The sequence below is a fragment of the Populus euphratica genome, unplaced genomic scaffold (genome assembly GCF_000495115.2).
Source record: "Populus euphratica unplaced genomic scaffold, PopEup_1.0 scaffold172.1, whole genome shotgun sequence".
Classification (NCBI taxonomy): domain Eukaryota; kingdom Viridiplantae; phylum Streptophyta; class Magnoliopsida; order Malpighiales; family Salicaceae; genus Populus; species Populus euphratica.
Genome location: NW_011499920.1, coordinates 708,418 through 736,102, shown reverse-complemented (window position 1 = coordinate 736,102; position 27,685 = coordinate 708,418). Strand labels below are relative to the sequence as shown.

The following is a 27,685-nucleotide window of genomic DNA, read 5'->3' as shown; positions in this document are numbered from 1 at the left end:
ATCTGCTAAAAAGTTTTATATTCAAGTAACTTGCTTAATTAAGGAATAACCTGATAAGCACATCAGCTTCTAAATCAACTCAGAACACAGATTTAGATTAAAGATACCTCTTATAAACCCTTTACTGTGCCGATCCATTTTTGTGCCTGTGGTCGGCTTAGTATTTCTGGCAATTATAATGACTTCTTTATCTCTTCATTTTTGAATAAACAAGAATATTTTGATCCGATGGGGGCAAATTGCATCCTTTTTTTAATAAAGACTTCGACTTAGATCATAACACATATATACAGTACAACATTGTATGACTTATGGCTTTTTCCAAATATAAAAGAAAGTAAGTCGAAATTAGGGTGGATCTTACATGGATCATCAAAACTTTATTGAGGCATATTTAGGGAAGGTACACAAGCTCATACACTAGAATGACAAAGGATAAATTGACTAAACAAGGTCAGTAACAAGACTATCCTGCAAATATGCTGCAATAAACACAGCCAGTGCACAGATAGATAGACCTAGCAGAAGACCAGAAGGAATCAGTTTTTGGGTAGCTGCCAATCGTATTCCTGAATAGTAGAAGAAAAAAGGAAGGAAAAGGAGGCAATAGAAACCGTCAAATTCTCAAATTATAACGTGCATACTAAATAGGAGCCAACAACAAGATATCTAGGACATGGTGAACAAATAAAAGGCATACCAAACACAGAAGAGAATAGGAAGGCTGATCCAAACCCGAGGGAATCACCAATAGCTTTTGTCTCTGGAGCTTGCATCAGAAAGTAAGCCTACATGGAAAAGGTATGCCTGGCTATCAATTTAGTTGCACAAACTTCTTTTTTATCAGGAACCAGATATCTGAGGGGGGGGAGGGGGGATAAACTTCAGATTATTAGTTTCACTGTTAATGCCTATTTAGCATTCAAAGATGACCACCTCCAACTTGTGTTTACACTAGTTCATGTGTGACTGCAAACACATGCACACATGCCCCACGTTTCTGAAGAACAATCTAGTATTGCTAATTCACTATAAATGGGCAACATGTTTGAACCACCTTCAGCCTAGTCATAATGTATTATGAATAGTCCAGTACTAATAATTCATAATAGAGTTTCGAGGTACTGGAAATATTGATTTCGTGAAGTTCGTTTCAGGTCTCAATTTGTAGATTTTTTATTTTTTTTTCCTTTTCTTTGGAATGGCAAATAAATCCATTATCCAAAAAAGAGCAGGTGGCTAACACTTACACAGGATAAAGCATTAAGCATAAAAGGTAACAGCAATAATAAGCTAAATACAACTGACACTAAAACCTTAAAATAGTAAACTAGAGACTTAAGAAGATAAAGGAAACTAGCATGCCAAGTTCACAATCCATTTACGCAACAGCAACATCATCTTTGAGCAAAGCTGTGACAGCAACATCATAAGCACTCAAAGAGAGCCCGTGTAAGTTTGCTCTGCCATATTATTTGATAGTGGTAGCCATTCTAATTCTGCACCTAATCTTCTGCAGAACCAAGAGCAGAAATAAAATCCATCTCTGCAAAGCTATAACAACAACAACATATGCACTCAAATAGAAACAAGGTATGTTTGCACTACAACCTCATTTGATAACAGTGACCATAGAATGCTTCGAATATTCAGCGGAATCAAATCTGAACATGGCACTTATAGAGAATAGCTACTGTGCTTGAAGTGCTTCCAGCTCTAGCAGTCAAGTGATTCATTCCTATACTGAAGATTATAAATACTTGAATGAGCAACAGTTGCCCTAACAAACCTCTGTTTCTCTCCATGTTTAGCATACATAATCCCATCAATAGTGTCGCAACAACACCAAAAAGGTACTCAATGCTGCAAGATTTCTTGGCCAGTTAAATACAACGGACCAATCACTGACCCCGTCAACTCCAGACACACTACTAATTTCGAGAAAGCTTCCAGCTTCTTTTGATTAGCATGCGAGCCCATACAGGTTTAGACCAATCTAATACTTTTCCATTCATCTTCATTAACATCCCTCAAGAGCAATTGCAGAAAACTTCCCATCTCGAGTTGATTAATATTTGATGATTCCATGTACAGTCCATTATGTTTCATCCAAGTTCTCAGATTTGGCAGGAAGAGAGTTTGAATTCATAGTTACCTAGAACTTGGTACATTGTGGGTTGTAGTATGATTACAGGGGACAGTACACACCACTTGGCATCGTAGGTTTAACATGGAGGGAAGGCTAAGTTGGTTCAGTATCTGAAATGATGGTATCTTTAGACTGCTCATTGGGGTTGCTTATTGTTTTTTATCCGTGAAATCAATAAGAAGCCCATAGAAAGGCAAGTAAAACTATAAAAGAAGCATCCATTCTTCTTTCCTTCATCCAACACCTTCGTTGGGCATGTATAACACCTATATTATAAATTGGGCGGTCAATTTTGGGAGTGCAGTCCATAATTCAGAACAGAGACCAAGATTTGCAGTTCCGAGTCATGAAGGGTATAATGAAAATACCTTGTCTCCACATTGGATCGAGAACGGGGTCAGAAGGATCAAAAACTGCTAATTCATATAGAGCCATTGAGCCGGCCCAACCATCAACCAAATCTGTATGTGTTATATGGACAGCCAGCAAACAACCGGAATCATTCAATACGACGGTATGAACATGATACCAAGGCAAACCCATGGAATACCCCCTTATCAATGAAAAATAGACACTATGTAACTTTATTGCACTGGAAAAAACTATGTTATGGACCTACCTTTTTCAGTGGATTATCTCGTAAATGTGGTCAGAAATCTATAATAGAGTCTGACCACAACAACCGTATTGATTATCTTCATGCATAAGGATACTAGATTACCTAGTATAAAAGATTTCAAAATCATCACAAACCTCATTTTTTTTTCTTTTCTATTGCAATTTCTGGATTATTATATGATGATTTTGAAACTTTCCATATATATAGAAATAGAATATAGAAAGAGAAACAAATAGACTAGAAACGACATCTCTTATGTCAATGACACCAAAGAAAGGGGATATTAAATGAATGGAATTGGGATATGGATGGAATATAATGAAATAGAGCCACTTTGAGGTTCCCTGTGAAATAAGGCATGGAACGAAGGGGGCTAGCGACCTCACCAACCATTCCAATCATTAATATAAATGAGTGCTAAAAAACCCTTCTGCTATGAACTTGAAGAAGAAGCCTATGCGGTGCCGTTGAGTCCAAAGTTAACAATGTGCTTCGCCCATCATCACTAACATGAGAAATACCCTAGCTTTACCTCTGACCTTTCAAATGAACAAACTATCAAAAGGAATCTTAAAACCAACAAACACTCTTTTGAAGTTCAGAATAAGTTCTATCAAGCAGTCAAGTAGATGACAAGCCTGCCAATAAGGCATTGGTATCGTAGCCAAGGATCAGCCAAGGCTGACTCCTAATGCATCAAAAAGTTCACACCAAGCTTTAACTAAATAAAGCAACGATGATTAAAATTTAAGCAAAACTTACCGTTCCCATGAGAGCAGCCCCTGTCAACCCTCCAAAGAGCGACCCTTTGCTTCCTGATTTACTGACTTCATTCACAAAAATGCAAACTTTATAAGAAAAACAAAGATAAGGAAATAAAGTGCTAAAAAAGAAAAAAGATGAGATTTTTATTTTATTTTTTACAGGCAAAGAGGCCACCGCCAAGAAGAATGACACCATAGGCAGCAGAGGTTACGGGAGCAATATCTGCCAACTGACATTTGCAGCCAAGACTTCTTCCTCTGGAAAAAGAAGTAGCAATGGAATTGGATCTTCTTCTATTCTTCGAACAAGAAAAAGAAGAGAAACCCAACAAAGCAGTTGAGTTGATGTGTTTGCTGTAACTATTCAATGTGGGGAATTTCGTAGGAATCAGTAAAAAGGAGCAAGACATTATCACTTTGTTGTCAGCTGCAGCTCTCTCACTGTCTGTCTTTATGCTTCCGATAACTATCTAACCTGGTCAACGGAACTGGCTAAAGAACTGTGAATTTATTTTATTTTATTTTATCCAATTTGATTTTAGGCTTAGTCCAGTTATAAATTGTAGTGCTGATTTTGAGTTCAGCTTGATTTAGTTGTCTGGATATAATTTCCATTTCAGAAGCTTGTAAAAACGGGCCATAGGCCCACTCATTTTTTATCTGAAAACAGCCTAATTGTCAAATATGTTTAGAATGCTAAAATAGCCCAGCGAATGGTAGAACCGGATAATAGCCCAATGCAGTGTTATTAAACTTGATTAAGTCCGGTAACTCAAAACCTAGGCTTCGATGCAAGCTATGTATGAAATAAAACCGAAGTAGTGGTTGACCTGGTATGTTCTTACCGGCCCAATTGATCCCGTCACCCCCATCAAAATCTAATTTATTTTATTTTATATGCTGATGTAATTATATTTAAAAAAAATTTATTTAAATTAACTTAAATTGATCTACTTAACTTGTAAATCAAACCTTAATCTCAGTGAAGATGAAGAAGGTTTAATAAGATTACTTGTTTATCTCATATATATATATATATATATAAAAGATTACTTGTAACATGTTCAATTTTTTATCATTTTGCTAGCTTTTACTTGTTTATCTCATCTATAAGGACATTAGCAACACTTTACCCATAAAGATTGGTTACTCATTCAAAACAAAAACTAAAGGATCATATTTTTATATATTTGAAAAGCGAAGCTAATAAAATACAGAGACTTCATTTTTAAAAAAAAAATTAATGTTAAGATATACTTTATTTTTTAATAATACGGTGGTTTAAAATATTTTTTATTTAAAAATATATTAAAATAATTTTTTTATTTTAAAAAAATTATTTTTAACATCAACACATTAAAATAATTTTAAAAAATATATATAAATATTTTATTTTAAATAAAATAATTTAAAACTTTTAAAAACACAACTTCGTTTTCAAATAGTAACGAAATGAATCTTCTTGGGTCATTTGAAACAGCTTCTTAAAAACATCAATAATCTTCTTGCCACATACGTGAATCTGGCATAGACTTGAAGTGCTGATGAAAAAATAGGAAACAATAATGCAAATTTCCAGCTGTTTATAATTTTTTAATATTTTATACTATCATAACAAATAAACTAAAAAATAAATTATTAATTTTTTCAAGTTTATTAAATTAACGAGTAACAAATCTTATAAATTAAAATATTGAATAAAAATAAAATTAAAAAAATTTAATTTCATATATTATCTCAAATAAAATAAATAATAATTAAAATAATTGAAAAAAATTATAATGTCATAAATTATTTTAAATAAAATAAAAAAATCAAATGAATAACGACAAAGTTTGATAGATAAAACATTTCAATTAAAAAAATAATGAGAAAAAAATAATAAAAATAAAGATGAGAACCAAAGTTGATATAAAAATCATATTAAATCAAATTCTAAGAGGTTGAATTGAAAATAAAATAAAATAAAATATATAACAATCAAAAGTTTAAAAATCAAATTTAATATAATTAGAAAATAACATAATATTTTTCAAAAGTGTTTTATATATAAAATAAAAAGAAAATATTTTTTCTAGAAACTAAATTAAAATTTTTTAACTATAATTTTTTTTTATTAATTAATTTTTCTAATAAAAATAAATATAAAAGATTTCCTCTAAAACAAAACGGTATAAATCATAAGTAAAAGATTTAAAAAACTCCGAGTGGTATAGCTCAACTAGTTATAATCTAGGTTTGCTCAATAAAAATTATCAATTTGAGTTTTACAAACATTAAAATTAATAATAACTTTTATAATTATTAAATTTAGAATTTATAAGATTACTCGAACTATATAAAAATTAACCTCACATCAATATTAATAAAAAAAACAATAAAAAAAGATTAAGGAATTCAAATATCTTCACGGTACAAACGATCTGGCAATTAATTAATGAGTTTAAACAATTCCTCAAGGCCTTGGGTCATTATTGTCAACCAACCCCTCTGAAATTAGGTAAGAATTTTACGATCAAATTTGAATGTGATCTTCAGTTTAATTGAAAATTACAAGCTTTTGTTTATAGCACTCTACTCTTAACATGTTCAAATTTTTCTTCGCTAGATTTGACTTGTTTATCAGATCTATAAATACGTTAGCCACACGTTACACGTAAAGATTGGTTACTCATTCAAAACAAGAACAAAAAGCATCATATTTTTATATATTTGAAAAGACTACTTCCACCAGCGAAGCTAATAAAATACAGAGACTTCGTCTTTTTTAAAAAATTAATGAAATGAATCTTCCCTGTGGTCATCTGAACGTGCTTCTCAAAAACATCAACAATCTTCCTGCCAAATCTGTGGAATCTGGCATGGATTTGAAGTGCTTAAGAAAAGACAGGAAATTGCAATAATGCAGGTTGCCGGCCGGCCGTCCAGACAAAAGATATAATAAAGCATTCAGATGCGTGTGCTACTAATTTTTAAACGATTCTGTTCACAGTAGAGAGCAATGGGGGGGCGAGTTTAGCACTTCGCGTTCTCTATTGGTTTTGGTTTTTTTGCCTTTCATTGTCACTTGAACCAGTCCTTGCTTAACTACCAATCCTCCTCAAAGAATGACTTGGATGCATGTTACAGATAAATGATGTGAAAAATATTGAAAACAAGTTATAGGAAAAAGCTAGTATGTGTATGTCATTTACACCGATTGATACATCAAAATCATCCCTGTAATTCCTAGCAAACAGTTTCTACACTTAATATGATCATCAATTTGACAAATCTTTTTTCTGTGTGGAGAAGAAGGAAATGGAAGCTATATTCTCCTTGATAGTATTCAAGATTTGTGTTGCAGATGGCCTAAGACTTGGAGACTGTCCAAGGCAAAGAGCTGCAAGGGAAAGCATAACCTTGACTTCCTTGACTTCAAAGTCTTCTCCCAATCTTGGATCCACCATTTCTGCCACCTTCATCGCTTTGCATTCATTATCACTGGCAATTATGTCCTTCAAAATGGGTCCCATTATTGATGACAGTAGCTGGCCTTGCTCTCTTTCCTCGCAAAACGCCTCCATTCCTGTCAAAAGTTCCAAAATTATGACCCCATAGCTGTACACATCGTTCTTTTTTGATGCTATTCCTGTTCTGAGGTAGTGTGGATCTGTGTAACCCGGAGAGCCCATCATCACTTGCTTCCTATTATTGGAAGTCATTATTGTAGAAGAAAATCCCATCTTTGCAAAGCCAAAATCACATAGCTTGCAATTCAGTTGCTCATCGAGTAAAATGTTTGAAGGCTTGATGTCACCGTGTACGATTTGGAGAGGACATTTTTCATGTAGATATTCAAGAGCTTGAGCAAGTTGGTAGGCTATTTCCATTCTATTTCTCCATGAAATCACTGAACTACTTGATGATTTCTTAATTTCTCCTTCCCCGCCATGGAGTTTATCTTGCAAGGTTCCATTGGAAACATACTCAAATACCAAAGCACCTTCATCTGGAAATACAACAGAGAGATTTTAGCACACAAGAACTTGGAAAAACAACCGATCAACCAAAAGTTTCATTTAAAGTAAGACCAGACACAAACCTTGAACATCACAGTATCCTAGGAGCTTGACAATGTTGTCATGTTGGAGTTGAAGTAGTATGTCTAGTTCTTGCTTGAAGACTCTGTTGAGATAGTCACTTGGGCAGTGAATCTTGATCGCCCCAAGATTGGAATCAGGCAAGAGGCCCAAGTACACTGTGCTAAACCCTCCTGATCCAACAATCTGAGAGAAATTCATTGACAGTTTCTCTATCTCACTCCAGTTGTATTTCCTTACACAACCATGAGTACCATGATCAGAATCCTTTTCCTTTTTAGGATCAAGATCATTACTCCCATTTGAAGCCGCATCAACCTTCTTGGCAAGTCTTTTGTGTCTGAATCTGAGTCCGAGAAAGCAGCCCATGATGATGACAAGCAAGAGAAGAAGCAGTAGAGAAGCAGTGAGAGGTATGGCAAATCTATGGTCAAAGAGAGAGCGGTGGTCTTTTAAAGGAATAGCTGTCGGTGGATGGTTAGTAGTACTGGGGGCGGCTGCAGTGGTGGGTTGCTGAAGGGAAGCCACGGAGAAGGTGAGAAGAGGGAAGCCACAGAGAAGAAGATACAATAAGAAAATATTTGAAGGGATGGGCCAACAGCACCATAACCTGCAGACAAACAGATCTTTGGTTGGAACAGGTCTCATACTGCCAGACCTCACAGAAGCATCATCTCTTTTGCAGTGGTCTTAGATTTGTGTACGGTAAGTGAGGAGGGCTTATATGGAGTCAGAATCTGACAGCCTTCTTTTAAAAAAATATGCTTGGAAATTAAATCATTATTCAAGATCGTGGTTAACTTATTAGCATTGGTTGTTTCCTTGTCAAGCAAAATTTGTCCTACTTTTAAAAAGTTAAACAAGGACTTCATCTCTGTGAGCACATCTTGGTCAAAAGACATGCTACATGACTTAAATGATTATTGGAAAAACAAAAGCTAATTCTTGTAATATACAAGTTACAGGGAAAAGATTTGTGATCCTTAATATCACATTAAAAATTAATAAACTATACCCAGTTTAATTTATATTTAATTATTGCTATTATTTTCATTTAACTTTGAGTATTTTTAATAACGTCTAATTACCATCTTAATATATATATAAAAAACAGAGACAATTGACAAAGAGGGGACAAACTTTCATTTCTTTTCTGTTTTGAAACAACATAAATTTTTTTTCGGGATTATTATAAAAACTAAATTATTTTTATATATTTATTTATATTTAAAACCAAACATGTTTTTATTTTTTTAGCTTTGTTTTTTCATTCTGAGATATTATATAAACACAACCTTTGTTCGAATACATACGAGTAATATTAAAAAAAATGAATAAAAAAAGAGAAGCAACCCTCAAACCTTAAAATTAACATATAGGTATCAATTTGATCTCCCATCTACCAAAAGTTGCAATAACTTGTACCTAATCTGTTCACATCAGATGCATAAGAAAGCAAAGTTAAAAACACTCAAATCTCCAAATCAGTGTTAATAGTGAGAAAAATAAAAAGAAAAAGAAAAAAGGACAATGTCAATTAACCCCACTCTAGATTCAAAGATAAACAGGGAAGGCTGACATTACATCAATTATTATTATTATATATAATAAATTTGTCATTGAAATAATTTTTTGAATGATTTTTTTTATTTTTAAATAATAATAAAATGCAATAAATATATTTATCGTCTTTGTTTATTCTATCCCGGAACAATAATTAAGAGCTACCAAATTTTCTTTTGTAAAACTCCATTTATTGCAGAGATATTATGCTATTTAAAATGATATATGTAAATAATAATAATAATAATAATATTTCTGTAACAAAATACACAACACTCGTGGGAGGATTGGAACACAAGAAATCAAGACAACAATATATAATCGTGAAAGGCATGAGAGAGGAAGATGGCTGCGTGCTAACAGCAACTCGCAATTACTCATAATTAAAGTAGAAAGAAAACGAAAAAGATTGATTCTTGAAATCCAATTGTGTGGAAATAAAATAAAAATAAATAAAAATTGGCAAGTCAAATTTAGGTTGCCTGTTCTTTTCATTGCCATGCTTTGAATTCAAGAAGGCAATCATTCACTCGGAATTAAATATAACAACAGGCCAGCATTTTATCACCCACAAATTTGGACCTTAACCTTGAGTAAAGTGAAGTGTTTCCCGTAGCCTTGTTATATTTTCAGTTTGAAAAGGTATTAAATTAATATTTTTTATGGTTTTAATGTGTTTAATTTAACAAGAACTATTTTAATATGTTTTTTAAAAAAATTATTTTAAAAAATAGGATGCAGAATGCTGAGAAACACCATCTTAAAGCAATCTTTCACTGGAAATTAAATATAATAATAGCCAGCATTTTGTCGTCCACAGGAATATTTGGACCCTAACCTGGATTAGATTGTTTCTTTCTTTCAAACCTTGTAGGGTTCTAATACACTGTAGGTGATAAGATGGTACGTTAAATGTCATTATTGGGATTAATGGTTGATTAGTTGTCAATTTGGAAGTCACTGTTTTATTGATATTAGCATGCAATTATGGATGGCTTTTAATTAATGCTTGTTATGCTAAATGAGCTTGAATTTTCAATATGGGAAGTGATCGATCAATTTCATTACTTTAATGAGAGTCCTCCTCAAGTTTTTCTCTGATATATATATATATATATATATATATATATATATATGTTTTTTTTTTCATTATTGTCTCTACCTTTCAATTCTACATGAACACTCTTTTCTGCTTTTGAATATCAGCATGAGACTTTTTTTAAGATGGGGCTATAATTCATGTTCTTGTTGTATCAATTAGCTTCTCAAATGGATCACCGGAACATGAAAAGATTTGTGATTTTGGAAGAGAAACTTCTATGAAAGAGGGAATAATGATGTAATTGCCGATAAATTATTTTTAAGGAGATGCCACACGTCGAAACAAGGATTTTTTGAGATTTTAAGATTTTAATTGTTTTTTGTTCTTATGAAAATCCTTGAAGGAAGAGTCAGTAGAAAAATTAAATTAAATTCTATAACATGGTGAATGATTGCAAGTAATAATTGGTTATCATGGTACTTTTTTATCACTCTTAATTAGCATAGATTAGTGGGTGATGTTTTCATTGAAATTTACATCAATTTTATGAAACATAATTACCCCCCCCCCACCAATTAATAATTAACTCGGATCATTTTTTTTTAGTGAACTAGAAACTTTCTTTTGCTTTTCAAATGCATTTGGCATGAAGTAGATTTAGATAATGAGAAAAAAAATCATTTTTGAGGATGCAAAATTTAGTTTTGATATAGTAAAAAAATATTAAAGGATTAACGATTATGGGTAATGTTAACCTTACCCAAATTCTCTTATTGAGTTCATTTTTTTAGAATTTTAAATTAAATAAAAATATTAGAATTACACAATTTAGATTAAACTCGAAACTTGAATCAATCTGGGTTAAAGAAAAATAAAGAAAAAAATTAAAAAAAATTGATTTGCAACTTGTTGATTTTTAAAAAAAAATAAAATTTAATCAACATAATTTTATTCTTATTAGAATTAATCTTTTCTATTAATGATTTGAGTAATGTAGTCTATTGATATATTCAAATTAGGTTTTAAAATTACACCTTAATGTTAGAATGATCTCTAACTCCATTACATTTTTATGAAACACATTCTAATTATTTATTTATTTATTCATTCCTGTTTCTTCGTAGTTAAATCAATCCTCTTCCAAGTAAAGGGAATGTCCAATTTTTAGCACCACACTTCTATGTCTCTTTGTTTTTATCAATTAGAGTTTCTACCAAATATTCTTGTTGCTATTCCATCTAATCAACAAAGTTCATAAAGTAATAGGCATGTGTTTAAAGGGATTAAAGGAAAAAAGAATCATGGAGAGATCGCCTTCCATAAAATAAAATAAAAAAAATCTAAGATTGTTCTTTTGTAGATGGAAGTAGGATCATTTTAGAATAAATCTAGTGGTCATTATCACATCAACTCACTAAACTTGACAATTAAACCACTTAAACTTTATATTAATGGGGTGTTAATTGATGGTGTAACATTGATATCAATCACCATCCCCAGCAAATAAAATTAAATAAGATTTTTGAATCCATATTGTGGTCATTATCATGCTTATTTAACTCCCTAACCTTGACAATTAAACAAAATAAAATTTATAATTGAGTATTATTAATTGATGATGTAACATTGATAGCAATCATCATTACCAACAAATAAAATAAGATACAACAAAGATGTAAAATCATATAAATATATGATAAATCTTTTGATGCGAAAGCAACGTGAATAGATGTTATGGCGTTCATATATAATCCGACGGGTGTTTTTGTTTTTATTCTCTAAAAAGGTTCTGGGTTTCGCATTTTTTTCTTTGAAAAAAATACATAATGGCATAACTGTAATAATTCTTAGTTATTTATTTCCATCTCTATCAAGAATTCATGCGGTGGGAAAAACAATTATTTATTTATTCATTCATTTTGTAATATATATATATATATATGTAGTTTTAGCTTTAGTATTGGAGGTGGTGTTTACTATTAGGTGGAAGTAATATCAACTTAAAATGAGTCATATGAACAAATAAATAACTATATTATATGATTTTTATTATTAGACAAAAGAGAAATAATATATGAAAGTAGCAAAGAAAAATCCCAATTCTTTTAACGCCATATGCCAATTTATTCATGTAACTCGCCTCATATATTTTCTTTTCAACAATATTAAAAATTTAAAATTAAAATAAGAAAAAAAATGTTTGTTAATTAAGTAGGAGTTGATGGTAGATCAATGGTGTTTGTGATTATGATGCATGTTATTTTTTAAAATAATTTTTTATTTAAAAATATATCACAGTTATTTTTTTAAAAAATTATTTTATTTTTAACACTATCATATTAAAATAATCAGAAAACACTAAATGAAAATTAATTTAATTTTTTAACATAAAAACAATTTAAAAAAATCTTAAAAGCATAAGAGAAACTATATCAACCATCCAAAAACCTGAATAATTTCAAAGGGGGAAAAGAAAAAGGAAAAAAAAGAAAAGCAAAAGAGCTAAGGAATTTCCAATACTCTAACCTGTTCTTTTGGCCCTTTCCTGCTGGTTTGACTTTTGTATCGCAGGCATATTAACCATGGCCATGGAGTAGTTATTTTATTAATTATTATCTCTCTCAATTGCAGCCTTGCCATCCGTGTCATGAATCTCTTACCAAATCCTAGGCAACTATTAGTCAATGATACACACACACACATACACATATACGTGTGTGTGCGCGTGTGAATACATCATATCCCGCACATTCCATTTTTATTCTAATCTAGTTTCAATCAATCACAATAAACAATCACTAAATTCAATTTATAGTTATTAAATCATAGAGATTGGAGTTAATAATTTAAAATATTTTCACTTAATTTTTTTATACAATTAATAGGCTTTTAGCTAAATATCTTCGAGTTATAGTTGAATTCGAATTTTTTACTAAATAAAATTTTTTATTTATTATTAAATTCAACACTGTTATGTCTCAGATTAATTGACAACCTTGTTATATAAAATGACCTCCTAATGGCCGTGAGGGTCAACCATCTACACCAAATCGCTAGGATTTCATTGTCTTCCCGTGTGCCAAAACAAGAGACCAAGTTTAGGGTTTTTTTTTAATATTTTTTTCTATGGAAAATAAGAATCAATTAGAACAAGAAACGTGCTCCATGCGTGTATATTTCCGAGAATTCAACCGCCGAAATTGAAGAAACACAAAGAAACAATATAAATTAAGCACCTTAAACAACCAACTCTATAGCACAATTGCCTTTCAATGGTTTCTCAATAAAGATATCCAAAACATAGAATTGTCACTATACGTGCATATTCTATGGAGACTATTTTGCAAATTGTTGTGTTATATACCATTTCAAGTGTGTTTAAAGACGTTTCAACTAGCATTTTAAAAATATTTGATTTTTTTTGTGTTTTATTATTATTTTAATATGATAATACTGTCACTCTTTCAAATATCTTTTTTATTCTTTAATGAAGGTTTGAAATGATATGATATTGTGCCAAATGACGCTAGCTAATGTAAGATTGATTCAAGTTGTTAAGTTGATGCGGATATTCTTCAAATATGTGGTGGGCTTCAATGTACATTGGCCCAAATATTTCATTTTTTGCCACCCCTTTGGGTTACGAGGAATACCAATTGAGGGCCCATAAACTCCCATGAAAACACATTCATGTTGAGTTTTTTAGTGGCTTTTATAATAATAATAATAATTAAAATATTTGTCGAACCATAGGCACCTAGGACCAAATCCCTATCCAAGCCCAACACCTGTCATGGTCCGAATCTTGAGTACCCTAGATCTAGTCCTGGATGGGCACCGAGCACCCTGACCCATCTCCAAGCTCGTACCTAAACACCCATGCCTTTACTCTCGAACCTGAGTGACTCCACAAAAATAAATGCTAGAAATATTAAAAATCTTTTTGGAAACGTTTGATTTTCAAAACTTGTTGTCAATTTTATTTTCTCGAAAACCATGCACAAAAACAGGGTTCTCATATCTTAATTAAGTCCAGCTATTTGAAATGTAAAATGAAAATTACTTTTACCTTTTCAAAATTTGGAGCACAATTTCATTTTTTTATAATAATTTTAGAAACAACACTTTACATGCAATGCAAAGTTAATACAAAATTTAAATTTTAATAAAAATATTAAAATGTCAATTAATTTAAAAATATGTATTTGATAATATGATTGGTAAAAGTATTTTTCATCTCATAATACATTAAAATAATTTTTTATATTTTTAATATTAATACTTTAAAATCACCTGAAAAATACCTAAAAATAAAGATTTTTTTAGTGAAAAAAATAAAAAAAATAAACTTAATGGTATTATCAATTAAGATTTAAAAGTAAAACAATACCAAAAATGCATATAGTCTTTGATTTGTGCTCTCTGAAGTAACTAAAATATAAATAGAAAAAAAATAGGAAGAATTTGTTTAGAAATATAGTTGTTGTTATTCTTTAAATAATTTTTTATGTTAAAATACATATTAATATTTTTTTTATTTTTAAAAATTATTTTTGATATAGTATGTTAAAATAATTTTAAAATATTAAAAATAAATTAATTTAAAATAAAAAAATTTAAATTTTTTTAACACAATTTTAAAACGAAAAAATAAATGTGTCCGCGTGACATGAAGCAGCAAAGGTAGGTATGGATGGGGCTGCGTAGAAAAAAAATCCATGCAAAATGTGAATGCAATAAATGAGAGGCAAAGCGTGTAAGCATTAAACGAGGGACAGACACCCAATTGCTTAGTCAACCATTATTGTTTTAAGTTTTCAGATATGATAAAAAGATATCAAAATTAAATAATTATATTGTATTTTTAAAGTGATACCTACTTTAGTTTCAAACCAAACCAAACATTACTTTTAAATTAAAAAAAAAACCAAAAGTATCAGTTTTAAAAGAAAAACAATACTAAATACGCTCATAGTCTTTGATTCATACTTCTTGGAGTGACTAAAATGTAAATAGAAAAACAATCACACCCATAGTTTTTAAACTCGGCCCGGTGGCTGACCCGGTCCAAGGCCCGGGTTCCGGGTTTTGACCGGGTCGGCCGGGTCAATTTTTATTTTTAAAAAAATTAAAATGACGTCGTTTTAATAAGAAAATAAATAAAAGTCAACGGGTTACCACCGGGTTTTTGACCGGGTTTTGCCGGGTCGTCCGGTTTCCGGATCAAACCACCGGGTCGACCGGGTCACGCCAGGTCATGGCTTACCTTATTTTTTCATCAACCCGACTCGGTTCCAGCCTCAGGTCAGCCAGGTCCCGGATCAACCCGCCGGGTTTTAAAATTATGATCACACCACATGCCCACATGAGAAGGGAGGTAAAGTGTGCAACAATTAAATGATCGACAAACATCGACACAATTTGTTTTTGCTTTTGAAAATGTGTTCATATGCTTTTTAAAAGTGTGTTTGCTTAAAAAAAAAAAAATTAATATGCTACTATAAAAAATAAAAAAATATATAAAAAATTATTTTAATATATTTTTATGTCAACAATACTTTTAAAAAATACATTGCACCACAACACTAAACACACACAATAAGTAGTATGTTGAAATAACTTTATTTTTTTGGAATACATTTTTATTTAATAAAATAATTAAAGAAAAAAACATTTGCAAGAAAGATAATGAATAAAATAATTGAAAATAAATATATTTTTTAATCAAAATTGTCTTTCTAAATCATGTAATTTTTTATTAAACAACAAAATAATATCTCAATATTTTTAATGTTTTTTAAGGGAAAAAACTAATAAATGTTATAAAACTATATAAACAATCTATTAAAAATCTTAAAAGGATATTTAAATCTTAAAACTATATAAACTATTAAAAATGTTTAAAATGATATTTAAATTATTTTTTAATTGATTTGTTTTTTACATATTATGTGCATAATAATTAAAAAAACAAATTGTTATCATTCCCATAAAAACCTATAATATTATTTAAAAATAATTAGAAATAGAAAAATAATTTAAATATCATTTTAAATATTTTTTATAATGCATTTCAATAAAAATTAAAAAAAACTAAAAAAAGTGACGAGGCCTGCATACTTGGCTCAACAGAAGAAGGTTTGTGCGTTTACCTTTTTTTTTTAACATATTTTTTTTAAAAAAAACAAACTTGATATTTTATTGTTTGTTGTGATAGACGACGCGTCTTTTACTCCCTTATACTCCCTTATAGTCATCTAAAAGCATCATTAGAATCTTAACAAACCAATTTCTAAGTTCAAAATAATGCTAAATTGATTTAGAAACATAAAATTAAGCTTAGAAAAATTTTATTTTAAAGATTAAAAACATACCAATAATATTCATCTCATCAAAAATATTTTGACACAAAGTTCATTTTTTTTATAGAATTTGGCTGGCTGACTGCTTTTTCTCTCCTCTAAGTTCAAAATAATGCTAAATTGATTTAGAAACATAAAATTAAGCTTAGAAAAATTTTATTTTAAAGATTAAAAACATACCAATAATATTCATCTCATCAAAAAAAAATATTTTGACACAAAATTCATTTTTTTTTATAGAATTTGACTGGCTGACTGCTTTTTCTCTCATCCACTATTTTACAATAACTCAACAATTTTCTAATGGGACTCTTACCTCACAAAAAAGTTTGAAAGACACATTTAAAAGCTAATGGCACCACGTTAAGAGCATGTTTCCTTTTACTCTTAAAAATAATTTTGAATAAAAAAGAACTTTTTTTTTTAGTTTCAAAGTAATTTTTTTTATATTTTTAGATTATTTTGATGTGGTGGTGTTGAAAACAAATTTTAAAAAATAAAAAAATTTTATTTTAATATATTTTTAAATAAAAAATATTTTAAAAAATAACCACCGAAACAATACCAGCTAATAATTGAGTATTAAAAGCAAAACAATATCACATATACACAAAGTCTTCAATTTATACCTTTTGGATTGACTGAAATGTGTAAACCAGAAAACATAAAAAAAGAAGAAGGTATAGCTACGTAGAAAAAAAAATAATTTCCATGCAAAATGTGGATGCAATAAATGAGAAGGTAAAGTGTGTAACTATTAAATGAGGGACAACCACCCAATTGCTTAGTTGATTTAAGTTTTCAAAGACTAATGAACCAGTATGATTAATAAAAAAATATCGGATTCGATATATACTAAATATTATCGACTGAATAAATGGCTTTAAATTTATTTCAGTCTTCCATGTATTTCACGTAGACTAGCACACGTGGTTGTAGTTTTCAATGAGATATTATTACCTTTTTTATATTTTTTTTCTTTTTCCAATTTAGCACCTTTTTCTCTATCTCTTCTATTTTTTTTACTTTACATTCATTTTTTTTTCTATTCTTATTCTCGGAATTTTTTTTAATAACCATGGGAGTTGTTTTTTATTATAATATATATTGATTTAAATTTATTATATTATTTAATTTTAAACTAGGTTAAAAAAAAACAAGTTGAATTACTTTATTTATTTTACTTTTTAAATTTTATTCTTGTAATGTTTTTATTAATGAATAAAATTGTTTTTAGATCGATCAAATCAATCAAATCATGTATAAACCCACACGCTGTAATCTTGTTTTATATAAAAAGTTGTGTTATAAAATTTTATTTTATGTTAATTTTATTTTTTTTTAAATTTCTTGAATTTTCTTTATTAGTTGATTGATTTTTTTTTAAACCAATCATGTTTTAAGTTTGACTCCTTTGGCTAAATTTAATAATAATATTAAATAGTTTTTTTAAAGATTGAATATTTAAAAAAAATTTGATATAGACCATGTATCCTTTATGAGTTATATAAACTATTTATAATTCTGAAATGTCCTCAATCTACACCTACCCAACAAGCCCTCCTCTCCTTTTTTTTATTATTTTTTTTATGTGTGTTGTGTTGGCCTGGAAATTCTTGCTATATATATATATATATATATTTGTTTTATTGTTCTACACAAGCATTAAAGTAAGAAAGTGATCTTGCTCTTAAGTTTATCAAGCTATCAAAAGCAAGAAAGACCAAGGCATGGCTAGGCTCTCACACAGCATAGCGATTCTTACAAAGTTGCAGGTTTCATGCATCTTCGTTTTATTAACAACTGTAATGCCAAATGTGGAGGCTAGAACCCACAATCTCACATGGAAGGTGACGTACGAGTACAAGTATCTTGACTGCTTCAAGAAGCTAGCAATTGCCATTAATGGACAGACTCCTGGACCTCACATAAATGCAACAAGAGGCGATACCATTATCGTTACTGTTCTTAACAATTTGTTGATGGAAAATGTTGCCATCCACTGGCACGGAATCCGGCAGGTAGCTTGCTAGCTAGAGTCTAACTTTTTTTTGCAATATTGTTTTAGTTTCTTAATTTATTTCCAATTCACAATAAATACACTACAAAATCTAAATATTGGCATGCGTGCAGCTTGGTAATGGATGGAATGATGGAACGGATTCAGTCAATCAATGTGCAGCAATGCCAGGGGGGTACTTCACATACCAATTTGTTGTTGACCAGGTAATATTAATTTCTGATTATTTCAATTACAATATGATATTTTGTGTATATGAACACAATTAATTCCTTTATTTATAATGTAATTTTAGGCAGGCACCTTCATGTACCATTCGCATTATGGAATGCAAAAATCATCTGGGCTCTATGGATTAATTACTGTAAATCCTCTCCTTGGAGAAGAAACGCCCTACCACTACGAAGATCGGGAAATTGTCCTTAGTGATTGGTACCATGACTCTGCTTATGAACATGCCGTTAAATTGTCTTCAAAACCATATGTCTGGATTGGAGAGCCTCAGGTAAGAAAATGAGACTTTTTTTTTGTTTTCTCATGTACTGTGTCGTGTGTCAGAGTCAATTAACTTGAGAGTCGTTTTTCCAAACCGGACACAGAATCTTAAGCATTTCGATTAAAAATTATTTTGTTTTTGTTTTCAAACTTCTGTGAAAATAGAAAAATGTTTGTTTTGGGATTTTTTTTTTATTTTAACAAGTAGCATTATATTTGACTTATCTCGGTGGATCAATTGAGTGATTTAAAATTTGATATAGAAAAAGATTTATTTTAAATTATTTTTTTATGATTTCATAACAAGTTGATATATAACTTAATTGATTGAATAGAATCCGGTTCTATCTTTGATATGTTAAAACCAAGAATTTTTTTTAATAAAAACTAAAATAATATTATTTTAAATAAAAATAATAAATATAAGTCTACCAAGGCCTTAAGTCTGGTCGGATGTGGAATTTTCAAAACTACTATATTTGATTTTCTGAAAAACAAATTGACAATCAATCATAACTCGTTCGGTTTAATTTGTTGTCTTTCATCTCAGTCCCTTCTGATTAATGGAAGAGGGAGGTATCAGTGTGAGCTTCTCGGTGTCTCAAACCATGATCAATGTAATGGCAGCAGGACAGAATGTACTCCAGATGTGGTGAAAGTAAAGCCTAAGCAGACCTATCGATTTAGGATTGCTTCTTTGACTTCCCTCTCGGCTCTTAGTTTCCAAATAGAGGTAATTATTCTTCAATAAAGAAAAGAAAGTTGAGTCTGTATGATCTTATTTTTCTAATATTCTATGAGAAATTCTGCTTTGCAGGGTCATAAAATGACTGTTGTTGAGACTGATGGGGTGCACGTGGTTCCGTTTGTTACTGATAACTTGTACATTTACTCTGGTGAGACATACTCCGTCTTGGTCACTACCGATCAAAATCATTCGAGGAATTATGGGATTAGCATAAACGTGATTGCTCGAAAACCTGAAACTCCGAATGGATTTGCCATTTTAAACTATGAACCTAATCCCCTCGATGCTCAGCACCTACCACAGCCACCACCTGGACCTCTTTGGAACGATACAGATTCGCAAAGAAACCAAAGTCTTGCCATAAAAGGTCTCCGAGGTTATGTTCCAGCTCCGCCGAAGACAGCAGATAAAGTACTTCACCTTTTGAACACGCAGAACATCGTCAATGGCTTCAAAGTTTGGGCAATAAATAATGTCTCACATGCTCTCCCAGATACACCTTACCTTGTTGCACTCAAGTTAAATATAACAGACGTCTTTGATCCAACTCCAGCCCCAGAAGACTACGACCATAGCTATAATATCTATAAGATTCCTGAAAACACAAATGCTACAACTAGCACATCTATTTACAGGTTGCCATTCAATAAAACAGTGGATATTATACTGCAGAACGCAAAAAGTATGGGAGGTGATAGTGAGACACATCCTTGGCATCTTCATGGACATAATTTTTGGGTCTTAGGATTTGGAAAGGATAAGTTCAATCCATCAACGGCTTCCTTGAACCTGGAAAACCCAATTATGAAGAACACGGTGCCACTTTTTCCTTATGGATGGACTGCCTTGAGGTTTCGAACTGATAATCCAGGAATATGGCTTTTCCATTGCCATATTGAGGCTCATTTCTACTTAGGCATGTTAGTGTTGTTTGAGTCAGGATCAGATATGGTCACAAAGCCACCACAGCAAAATATGGGTTGTGGAAAAACCAAAAACTACATCAACCCTTAAGGCATTTGCTTGAGTGTGACAGATCCTCTACCTGCATATGTATCAGTAGTTCTTGTGCTTTCCCAGCTATGGGGTTTTAATTTCCACTCCAAAAAATAAGAAAATAAACGAGCAGTGTAAGCTTGTTTTCGAGTGTACACTAACAAAATTATCCATGCATTTCTGTGGACAATGCGAGAAATCTCCTTGGAATTAAAAAAAAATTAAATATGAGGTCTAATTAAATTCAGTCAAGTAAAACATTTAGGGATGCTTGCCTAAAACACTTTCCAAGAAAATATATTGTCAAGAAAATCCATAAAAATATTATTATATCTATCAAAACTCAAAATTCATATTTTTGTAATACTGAATAAATAACAGAATTTATAAAAATCACCATTAAAAAATTGAAAAGCATCGATGGAACATCCACTGGTGTTTATGGAACATCCGCTGGTGTTTAGGAAAAAATTCCCTCGGTATTTGAATTGCCTACAAAATTTCCAATAAAAATCTGTCATTAGCAGGTTGCTCCTTAGAAATTGAAGGTAAATAATGTTTTGTCTTTTTTAAGATGTATTTAAGTCCATAGATTTCTCTCTTAACTTTTACTCCGTCATGTATAATATCCTATCAGCTAAAGATGAATGAATAAGATCAGTTGCATTCCAAATGCTTAAGATTTTCCTTCATCAATTATTATTTGCACAACATCCACGTACCTTGCTTTATAGCACACTTATGGCTTGAGTTCAAACTCTATCACAAACTACATTCACCTACTTTTTTTTACAAATTTTTTTATTCATTTTAGGCTTTAAGCATGACAAGGAAGAAAACCATATACTCAAATGAAATAGAAACAAAATGTTTGATGAAAAGTAATCTGTAAAAAAAGATGTTGTCGTAACCTCTTTATGGGGACATGACGTTCCAGCAACACTTTCTTGACTGATTTTAGATATTATCTTGTTGGTTCAAGAGTTGCTATATAATATTATAATTATTAAAAATTTTAACTAATTTTTTAAAGATTCTAAATAAGAGGCTTGTTATAACTTATTTTTGAGTTCTTGCCAAATATATATTTTTTTAAAAAACATTGAAATAATGTTATTTTAAACAATATTGTTCTCCTTCTTTCTTGCGCATGCAGAGGCAAGGAAGAAGAAGATTTTAATTTCTTTTTCCCCTATTATTCTCTTTCTCTTTCCCCTTCCACTTGCCTACAAAACTTGAACACAAACCATCTCCCTACCTTACCACCATTAATACAACCTATGCCCTGACTATGCCATGTAGACAACCGACCACCTTAACCTGTAAGGGTAAGGTAGCCTCGTTTTCCTCTTACACCTTGATGGAACAAGGTAGTGGGGACTCACTCTTCACGCAGCTATAAATACAAAGAAGAGAGAAAATTCTAGGAGAGGAAGGTTTTGAAAAGAGAAAAAAAGGATGGATATTTTGAAAAATTCTAGGAGAGGAAGGTTTTGAAAAGAGAAAAGAGGGGTGAACATTTTAAAATAGAGAAGGAATGAGAGATTTGAGAAAGAATAAAGAGAGGAGGACATTGTTGACAGAAAGCTAGAGCTCACTTGCAAATACTATGCTGGTGTTGTTGGACATAACATCCATACTTGCAACGCTTTCAAGAGAAAGCTTTTGAAATTAATCAAGGTAGGGTGGATAACATTGGAAGACACTTCTAATGTAAACATGCATCCTCTACCTACTCATGCTTTAAGCGGTGGATTAGTAAAGACATTAAAAGCAGAATGCTTTGAAAGCATCGATGGTTAAAGAAGGGTGCAAAAAAGGCAACATAAATTTTGAAGGACTTGAATTTTGACTATAATTTTTGTCCTAACAGTCAGTGAGACCTCTATAAGAGTTGTTGTGTGAAGGTTAGCCTGAGAGGAGATTTATGAAAATAGAAGGATGTAACCTGCCTTATTATTGCCTTTTGTTTTATCATTTTTTTCAACCTGTTCTAGTCTTGTTGGTAATTTGGCTCATAATACCAAGAGACTTTCTTTGTTAAATGAGCATTCTTATTAATAAGATCATATGTTTTTCTTGTGTTTATGACATGTCTTTATTCTTGTTGTTGTTTCGGGCAAATAACACACGGAGCATAGTCTTTATTCACGAAATCATTGTTGTGTTTTTCTTTTCTTTCCAAACTATGCATGTTCTTACATGTTCACAATGATTCTTTAGGAATTCAAAGTTTAGTACAACAATAGAAACCATATTGTTGTTTGTTCAAAACAAACGCATTATGAAAATTCAAGTGATTCCTTAGAAAGGTAACCATACACTTAGAAAACCTAGAAAAAAAAAAGCACGACTCCAAAGTTAAGTTTTATTTGAATAAATAATGAGAAATCACTTTACATACTTGTATGAAATCAATGCTTACCGATCCTAAATGCATGTGTTTAAGATGAAGAAATGTTATCTTTGATAATCTTTTTATGAGGATAAAATATATTCTTTGTAGTCTTTTTTTTAGCTTAGCATATTTTTTAAAGATAACGTTGTCTACGATCAAACCCTATACTGGGGGCAAGTGTGAAAAAAAAAAACCCTCAATGATTAAAGACACTTAAACAAAGCTAGAGGGCATGAAGAAAAATCCAAAAGATCCAAAAGATTTGAGCTTTCCATAAAAATAAATTAATATTATGATGCTCAACTAAGTGAAGATAAATTAAAATAAATGAAGAGCCCAAATTGGAGGGCACAATAGACCATTTTAGAAATAAATGTCAAAGACAAAATATTAGGAAATAAGTATTGGTAATCCTTAGTCTTGAAATATCTTACGTACCTTTTAAGCCTATAAATATCTTGTTTATCATAACCAAAAGCCTAAGCCTATATTACATGCCTAATCAAGCCATTTATAATCAAAGATAAGCAATCTAGATTTGTAGGCAATGCTTTCCTCCTCAAAACAAGCTTTATTATTCATGAAAATAAAATTAATGCTTTGAAACCCTCATATTAAACTTTCAACCAATTTTTTTTACTAATCAAACATCACTTCATATTTTCACCAAAAGCAAAACAAAAGGTTTTCATCACTTTTGAAAACTTGTATAATTCATATTTTCACCAAAAGCAAAACAAAAGATTTTCATCACTTTTGAAAACTTGTATAGAGGAATCACTTGAATTTTTTCAGAACAAGTTTTCTTTTTAAACCGATATCAAAATGATTTATATGTCTAGAATAGTTTTGAAATTCTAAAATTTCTACATGAAACAGGCTGAGGGGCAATAAAAAAAAACACATAGTAGGGCTGACTCCATGATTCTATTTCTAAGAAATATGTTGGCAAAATTAGCAACCATTAAGATAAAGAGTGGAAGATGAAGTATGATGATATGAAGCCTTTCACAGAAGTCCAGATTACAATTTATAACTTGATTAAGAGGTTAGACAGTAATAGTTCAAGGTTTAAATAGTAATAATATAAATATAAATAAAATAATAATAGCTATGGTTGGACAAAGAATGATGATATAAATAGAAGAAATAAAATAACATAAAATATAAAAAAAGGAATAATTAAAAGAAATACATATATTAATTGTTAATATGGTTAGTATGAAATGTATCCTTGAATAAGCATTGTGCAACGAGTTAGTATGAAATGTATCCTTGAATAAGGATTACTTATGAGATTATGCCTATGATTACCAGGAGAGACTACAAGCATTGTGCAACGATAGGAGCAGGGGAGCACGAGTAGATCTTCTATTGCAGGTAAGTGATCTGCACCTTTACTTTCTAGTTAAATTTTATGATTTAATATATTATTGATGTGATGTGTGAATTACTGAATGTTGAATATTAAAATAAAGAAGAAAAGTTTGTGTAATGATGTTGATATTTTGGGTATTAATATTTTTGAATTTGTGTGTATTCAAGATGAAAGGTAGTTATGTGAATTGTCAAATGATGAAATTATTGTTGATAAAGAAAATACGAAAAGTGTGATTAAGGGAGCTTACCATAGGTAGGGCACATTTGGGTTAGTAATACCTTTACTTTACACAATCAATCTCCGTACCCGATCTTTGAGACTAGTTAAGGTTCCTAATAATCAAAATATTAGGTGACGACTCCCATTTTATTTTTCACTAATAAAAGACAAGAATTCCTTGTCTCAATGTATTAACACTCCTAGCACATCTTACATAAGATAAACTATATTGTGTTTCTTTGTTTGCTTTGATATAATAATTTTATTTATATTAGTTTATTATAGTGGGTTTGCTATGATAAACAAACCATTATTTTCTAGGTCAAAAACTTTGTCTAAAATGGTGAAATGTCCTCAATTATTATTGAGACTTTTTTTTTCAGGATAAGCTTGGAATTTTTTGCTATTGCATCATTCCAAATAATATTTTAGATAAAATTCTTTGCAGTTCTTTTTATCTTTATTTTATGAATGAATGAGTTGTATTACTTCTAATAGTATTTTGGATACTAACCTTATACAATTTTGTTTTATCCTTATATTAAAGTTGAGTAATAATAAATCATTATCCCTAATAATATTTTCAATAGTAACCCTTTTGTAGGTTTTTTATCTTATATTTTTGTAAGGTTACAAAAATTATTTAACTCGTAACCTAGCATATCAATAAACTAGTGAACAATATGCTAAAACATGCGGGGAAAGTTTAGTAGCCATAAAAAAATACTTTCCCCACATGTTTTAGCATGACCTTACAAAAAAAAACATTTGTTTTTGTTTTTTTTTTCAATTTCTTTTTAGTATTATTTTTTTATTAGATAATCCCACTCTCATGACTCCAATAACGAGTTTGACAAATTAACTTGGTTAGCTAGTTTATTTTTCTTATTTAACTTTTTCTTTCAATTCTATCCTTTAATACTTAATTAATTACAAAACAGGCTTTATGATTTGTTATATTTGTTTTTTATTAGGTTATTCTAGTCTCAAGATCTGAAAATAGTGCTTAATAGGTTAACGTGAATTGACTCGAGTAATTTTTTGGTGTGTTTTTAATTGAATTGTATTTCAGTTTCATCATTTAATGTTAGATTGATTTGGAATTTAGCTTTATAATCTATTTTCATTTGTTTTATATGATAATATTTTAGTTTCATGATCAAAGTTGTGAGTTTTGATATTTTAACCATAGTTAAATCAAGTTGTTGTTTTTTAAAAAAGATTATCATGTTCTCATGTTCTTCAATATTGAATTTGCTTTTTATTGAGTTGTCCTCTTTTCATGATATAGATTGCGAGTTTGACATATTAATTTAATTAATTCAATTTTATTTTATTTTTTAATATTTTTTTAATTTCATCGTTTAATATTGTATTTAATTAAAAATTAGGTTTAATGACTTATTTCAGTTTGATTTTTTAAAGATTTTTCTAATTTCATAACCGGAGAATAATGATGTTTTAAACATATTATCCCATATTGTATTTTAATTTATTTTTTTAATTTTATTTTTTATCTGTATATTCTTTTTAACATGATCTAGTATTCTCTTGTCAACGTGTCCATTAACGAATATATAATGTGCTACATATGCATTTGCATGATAAAGATTGGTCCATTGAATAAAATTAAATCTATGGCTTTACATTTAACTTTATCTCTCGTGGCATGTGAACACGAGTCAAAGAGAATAAACTTTTCTTATGTCTCTTACTAATTAATCATTCTTTTTCATCATCATCTTTTTTTATATGCTCCCTATAATTGCTTTAATTAAGAATATATCCTTATCATTGAGGAGATAATATATTATTATGCCATGCCTTGTGCCTTCACATTGGATATTTACAACGTGTCTCCAACACGTACGTTGCAAAAAAGTTGTTCTAAATCATTAGAGATCGTGCGAGATTTTTTTGGAATTCATTTACATGAAATGAGATCCATAGATTATTATAATAATAATTTTTGCTCTTAGAATATGTAATAGTTTTTCAAATATTATTTTGTTTGCGATGACTTTTCCGGTTACAATTTAAGAAAAGCAGATATAAAAATAACATTTTCATTATAACTTTTTTTTTTAAATATGTATTAATTTAAAAATGTTCTATGCTTGCCAAAAAAATAAAAAACAAAAGCATGTCTTCATGAATAAAAAATGGTTATCTTAACTTCTACAAAATCAAGTTTTGAAACACAATTATATATAATTAATCAAATAATTTTTTTCTATGTAATTAAACAAAACACGGAAACTACAAAAATACTAAATATTCTTTAAATTTAGCTTAATTACACAAGCCGACTTAGAATTTGATGACACTTGAGTGAATCAAGATGTAAAACAAAGTCCACCAAAGTTGATTTAATTTAATTTAATTGATCAATTAATAATTATTTTTTATTAATTATGATTAATCTATTTGATTCATGATCTAAATTTTATGTCAAATTAATATCCTAAATGAGTTTAATAACTATTATGTTTCAACATTAAAAACTTAGATTAAACGGTTTTTGTTTCTTCGATGTTGTTGGATTGGATAGGAAGTAATTTGCTATTTGCGTTATTATGTGTTTTTCAAAACTAATTAAGCAGAGAATGTGAAGAGAACCTTTTCTTACAAATGCAAGGGACTTAATGTTAACTCAAGCGGCTCCTCACATATTGGAAGAGAGAGAGAGAGAGAACATACACTGTTCGAATTTTAAGTCTTCGCGGCAGGGGACTTGAGTGGGAGATTCTCGTACCTGACTTCTAGTTTCTGTGAACTTCTTGCTCGTTTAGGCATTTCTGGTCTTTGGTCGGTACAGTACAACGTTTGTTCAAAATATATAATTTT

The 27,685-nt window shown here is 30.2% G+C and overlaps 3 protein-coding genes and 1 long non-coding RNA gene across 4 annotated transcripts; 2 read left to right on the top strand and 2 right to left on the bottom strand.

Annotated features, from left to right (window-relative positions):
* Window positions 1–302: 302 nt before the first annotated feature.
* On the bottom strand, window positions 303–4,034 carry LOC105135073 (uncharacterized). Its single transcript, XM_011039764.1, has 4 exons — window positions 3,693–4,034; window positions 3,531–3,595; window positions 701–788; window positions 303–569 (listed from the first exon to the last, which is right to left on the bottom strand). The coding sequence occupies exons 1-4, from the start codon at window positions 3,940–3,942 to the stop codon at window positions 445–447; spliced, it is 528 nt and encodes a 175-aa protein (XP_011038066.1). The 5' UTR covers window positions 3,943–4,034; the 3' UTR covers window positions 303–444.
* LOC105135072 (uncharacterized) lies at window positions 2,404–3,251 on the top strand. The gene is made up of 2 exons (XR_844119.1): window positions 2,404–2,502; window positions 3,138–3,251. It is a non-coding gene; the product is annotated as an uncharacterized LOC105135072 (long non-coding RNA).
* Window positions 4,035–6,680: 2,646 nt separating the features above from the next.
* Window positions 6,681–8,389, bottom strand: LOC105135075 (probable receptor-like protein kinase At4g10390). The gene is made up of 2 exons (XM_011039765.1): window positions 7,617–8,389; window positions 6,681–7,523 (listed from the first exon to the last, which is right to left on the bottom strand). Exons 1-2 carry the CDS (start codon window positions 8,260–8,262, stop codon window positions 6,793–6,795), a joined length of 1,377 nt encoding a protein of 458 aa, XP_011038067.1. The 5' UTR covers window positions 8,263–8,389; the 3' UTR covers window positions 6,681–6,792.
* A 9,874-nt stretch (window positions 8,390–18,263) lies between these two features.
* Window positions 18,264–20,965, top strand: LOC105135071 (L-ascorbate oxidase-like). The gene is made up of 5 exons (XM_011039763.1): window positions 18,264–18,602; window positions 18,715–18,807; window positions 18,897–19,106; window positions 19,647–19,829; window positions 19,914–20,965. The coding sequence occupies exons 1-5, from the start codon at window positions 18,312–18,314 to the stop codon at window positions 20,856–20,858; spliced, it is 1,722 nt and encodes a 573-aa protein (XP_011038065.1). The 5' UTR covers window positions 18,264–18,311; the 3' UTR covers window positions 20,859–20,965.
* Window positions 20,966–27,685: the final 6,720 nt, after the last annotated feature.